At 18.3% G+C, this 5539-nt stretch overlaps 1 protein-coding gene across 1 annotated transcript; it reads left to right on the top strand.

Annotated features, from left to right (window-relative positions):
* Positions 1 to 2592: 2592 nt before the first annotated feature.
* On the top strand, positions 2593 to 3812 carry PGO_002135 (variable surface protein; the record flags this gene model as incomplete). The annotated part of the gene is made up of 3 exons (XM_028691076.1): positions 2593 to 2622; positions 2756 to 3514; positions 3651 to 3812. The coding sequence occupies 3 exons, from the start codon at positions 2593 to 2595 to the stop codon at positions 3810 to 3812; spliced, it is 951 nt and encodes a 316-aa protein (XP_028546877.1).
* Between the last annotated feature and the right edge of the window lie 1727 nt (positions 3813 to 5539).

The following is a 5539-nucleotide window of genomic DNA, read 5'->3' as shown; positions in this document are numbered from 1 at the left end:
AAACGTGACAAATATTATAAAACTCTAAAATTGTTTTATTCAAATAAAAGTATATGTTATAAATGTTATCGTAAGAAATAAATTATCTTCAGAAACATATTTTAATATAGAAAATTATAAAAACCTACAAAATATAGACAATGCTTCGTAAACGCATATATTTAAAGATTCAACTGTAGATTCTTGGCTTGTCTATTCGGATAAATCAAGGAAATGTGGGCTTTTATATTTAATGTCATAAATAATTATATTACCCTTATTAATATTGATTATAAATATATTTACGCGATTTTAAAAAAAAATTTTTTTTTGTTTTGTTTTTCTTTTTTTTTATATTTTAATAATTTACAACATTTATTATTATTAAAACGTATACCGTTGAATACAGAATAAATATCTCTGTAATTTATATAGAACAAAATTATAAAAAGGTTCTTAATCATGTATGATGAGCATGTGGGTTATATTTTATGAAATAAAAAGGGTATTTAGTGCAGTATGAATAATATATATTCTTAATTCCAAAGAAATATAGATATTATTATAATAATGAAAGTATTCAATATATATATAATAAAACATAAAATAGTATTCTTTATAATTAATTTTATATTTTTATTAATATTATATATTATTCTTGATTATCTAATACTTTTATTATGTGAAATAAATATTTTTATAGAACAAGTTAAATCTTTAAAAAAATTGCCTTTTATTTTTTTAAAATACAATATTATGTATCTATAACAAAAAAGCTTATTTTATGTATTATGCTGTAGATTCTCATAATTATGTGAGAACAGGTTGAAAATATATTTTTTATTTATCTCTATCCAAACCAGTAAAAACTATATATTAATACATTTGTATATAGTCCGTTTCATATATCATATTTTCCCAATAATACATGTCTGAGAACATATATTGATTCAATAAAATCAGAGTTACTCGTTAATAACATTCAAAATATTACTGTAATTAAAAAATAAATACATGATATTTATAAATTTTTGAATTATTTTATATAAAAAATAAAATATGAGGGACAAAAATTTTGTTTACAAAAACGATAAAAAAAGTTGTACTCAATTTATATATATATGTTTCCTTTATAAAAAAATGTACACTATAATTTATCTATAAAAAAACATATTATTTTAATAGAATATTATTTGTTGTATTCATTTCAAGTTATATTAATGAATTAAAAGGTTGTTTTTTAACAACACATAATAATATATTCAACATATCCCCAATGTACATGGATATACAAAAAAAGATATGTGTACAGCAAAACACTTATTTTATGAAAAATATGTAATATAACATTATTTTAAAATTTAAATGATAAAAAATGTTTATAGTTCTCTTAATGCTTAAATGTCAAGTATAAATTTAATAATTTTTTACTGCATAAATTATGCTTTAAATCTAATTATATATAAAAATAATTACATACCCCACGTAAAATTATCCACATTGTTGTAGTAATAAATTTTTGCATATATTTTTTGTATCCATATAAATAATAATTGAATTATATAATTATATTCAAGGAACATTTCCTTCCATAAATCAGTATGTATTTACAATGTATATCAACGTTTCTTTTATGAAAAAAGTGAATTTATATATATAAAAATAATAAATAATGAATGGAATATATATAAATAGTGATATTTTTTTTTTTAGAACAATTATGAAAAAGTATTTATAAATTTATATTAAACCATATAATAGAATTATACTAAGAAACAAATAAATATATTTTTGCATAAATAAATATGCATTATTATGTAAATGTAAATAATTCATATTATTTTTTTCCTCTAAACATATGAGCAATAATAGTGAAAACGTACATTATTTAGAAAATTAAAAAAATATATTCTTCGAATAAAATAAGAGACATAAAAGTGAGTTTAATGAAAAAGTTTAAATGAAATTGTATAATAAATCTGAAGTGTGGAGAATAAACTGAGAAAAATCATATAATAAAACATAAAAATAATTAATTTTAAGTGTATAAATAACATTCGTACAATCTTATTATGTAAAAATTAAAAATATTATATATTATAATAAATGATGTTTATGATAAAAATATTTACAAAAATTATACATATAAAACTAATAATATAAATATGATATGTCTGTTAATATTATATATATTAATAAGAAAATTTATATAATACATTTACTCTTTATGTTAATCCAAATAAAATAATTATAAATTACAATATGTACAGGTATAGAAACCTTATATACATATTTCATGACATTGCATATAATTATATAAATCATGAATAATATGCATGATAAAAAAATAACACAAATCATAAAACATAATACTGAATCCCTAAAATTTTACTACTGAATTATAAATATGAACACTAATCCACATACAGAATAAGAACGAATTATACTATATAATTATATTATATAAAAGTGAAAAATTTAATCTTTTATTATATTTATAAATTAATAAGTTTAATACATATAATATATATAAAATATTAATTCTACTACTGTTAGCACTCTATAATTTATATTAATAAATATATTTTTATTTATTATTATTTAGAATATAAAATGGGTAAAATACAAGTAGCTAAAGCAAAAGTAAGTTCCTACATCTTATTAAAATCATAATTCCTATTTCTATATTTAAAAATTTTCACATTTATAAAAATCAAACAAAAATATTTTTCTTACAAATATAAATATTTATATGCACTAAAAATTTCAATTTTAGCTATCCTTTAAGGATATATTTCCCACATGTCAGGATCTTTATAATAATATTTTTTTTTCCGGACTCAATTATAATGATTTATATCCTAAAATACAGAAGGCGTGCAATGATTTTAGTGGAAAATTTAGTTATAAAATTACTCCGAGTTTAAGTTTTTATTCAACTTGCTACAAACTTGGGTTCTATTTATATTATATAAAAAATAAAAGTGAAGATGATAGAAAACCATATTGTAATTTTTTTATCTATGAACTAAAACGTGAAGTAAAGAATAAAAAACCTAAATTTGAGAAGTTTGATAAGGTTCACGAAGAATTGATAAATGCATACAAAGGCGTAGGCTTAATGGGACTTGATGTATGTAAAGAATATATATTATTAATGGAAGATCATATATATGAAATGTTCAGAATGTTTGATGAATTATATAAGTATTTTAAAAATTTAAAAAGGAATAAAAATGATACACAACGTCACGTTAGATCATGTGTAAACAAATATGAGGATATTATTAAAAAAGATAAAAAACAGTTTAACAATACAATTGATGAAGAACTGGATAAATTCAAACGAGATTTTCATGAATATTTGCAAGGAAAAATTACTTACAAATGTGAAAATGAATTATTGAATTGTACCTTGATGATACCACCAAAAAAAATAACAAAAGCAGAGGCATTATCAGGAGATACTGCATCTCCAGTGACGTGGACAAGCACGGGTGTTTTATTTTTTGCAGTATTATTAATTATATTCATTGTGTATAATGTTAAAAATAAATTTAATTAATTAAATAATTACGCAGATAAATATTTATAATATATTTTATAATAAATATATAGTATATAATTAATGCATTCTTCATGGAAATATCATATTATTTTTTAATTGTCAGCATACTGCTTATGGTTTATGCTTACGAAGAAGGAGAAAAAAGTTAAAAAATATGTGTAATAGAAAAAATAAAAAACATTACGAATTAATGAATTTATTTGAAGAGGAACAAAAAAATATAATTCAAAATAAATATAATATATTATATAACTCAGTAGATTAGTCTTAAAAAAAAGTGATACAAAAACATCTGAATTTATTGACATTGAATAATATATATAAGAAATTATAAAAATTATTAGTTGTGGACAATAATTAATATATATTTGTATATAATTTTGGGAATGAAATAAATCCTAAAAATACTGTACATTATAAAGAAATTCATATGATAATCATATGACAAAATAAATTTTTTAAGAGCAACGTATAAGGTCCCACAAGATAAATTATTATACATTCCACGTTATAATTAGAATATATTCATTTATTTTAATTAATAACAATGCTGATTAACTCAAATTAAGTAATAAGACATAATAGACTAGATAAATCTAATATTTATTTAATATATAAAATACAGATTTTAGATAATTTAAGCATATATAATAGGTACATATATTGATATAATTACTTGTATAATAACACTTTAATAAATCCAAATGAAATTTAATAATTTATTTATCTAATTAATAGATATTTAAATATTAGTATAAATAAATTTGTTCAAAGAAATAATTTTTTTTTAAAAGATAACATCAATATGAAAACACAAATTATTCATTAATTATGAAAATTATATTAACCAAGGAGATATTTTACAGCCATTTAATTGTCTATATATGTACCATAGCGTCTTAAGTATTAATGCATCCTTGAGTATATAAGAAGCAATATATATTATATAAATGTCAAGTGAAAAATGGAAATATATGTATATGTTATATATATGTTTATATGTGTACTGATTCGCTATATCATTTTTTGTTCATTTGCATAGCTCATATAAACTTACTAATTTGAAAAAAGCTTAATCATAAAGATTGAATATGTAATTTTAATTATACACATTATATTAAGAACAATTTTACTCTTATTGCTTATGCTTTAGATTTTTATATATTTTCGAATTATTATTATATAAGGTAATATAACCAGTAAGATTAATTCATTTAAATCATATATGAAAATGAACATACAAATGTTATATATCTTTTAACTTTGCCGTAGGATTCTGCATGGCATAGTATTATAAAAATATGTATTAATATATTTTACATATAATTTATTAATACCTTTTAAAAATATAATTTTATGTTATGCAAAGCGACTGTTACATAAATATTTAAATAAAATCATTTCTATGGATATAAATGAATAAAGTGAAATACATCGATATTGATAAATCATTACTTTTATAAAATTAATCAATTCATAATGCATTAATAAAAATTGTACAGATAACATAAAATTTTAAGAAATAATATCAATTTATATAATAAATTATAATATATAATATATCTATATATTTTTTTTGAGTTAGAATTATTCAAGCAAAAGTTACCTTTTATTTAATTGATATAGCTTCTATTAAAATATACATCTATTTAAAAAATATTATTTTAATATTTTTAATTTTAAAATTCTAAAATCAAATAAATTAAATATTGTAATAAATGTAACTCGACTATAAATTTGAAATGAAGAATAAATAAATATTAAAAATACTAAAGTAATATAATTATTATGATTAATGTTTTTTTTTTTTTTTTTATTGCTTCTTTAATGTACACACTATATCCCATATGGCTTATACATGAATTATTAAAATTATATCTAACGAAAAAGAATAAAAATTGAGAAAAATATATATCACAATATTTATAGAAAAAAAATTCCGGACAAAAGAATATTATAATTATTATATAAAATTATTAATAAATATTTCAT

Source organism: Plasmodium gonderi (assembly GCF_002157705.1).
Source record: "Plasmodium gonderi DNA, contig: Pgo-contig_224, whole genome shotgun sequence".
In the NCBI taxonomy this organism is placed as follows: domain Eukaryota; phylum Apicomplexa; class Aconoidasida; order Haemosporida; family Plasmodiidae; genus Plasmodium; species Plasmodium gonderi.
The sequence above is the reverse complement of the archived record's forward strand: the minus strand, read 5'-3'. Positions and strand labels throughout refer to the sequence as shown.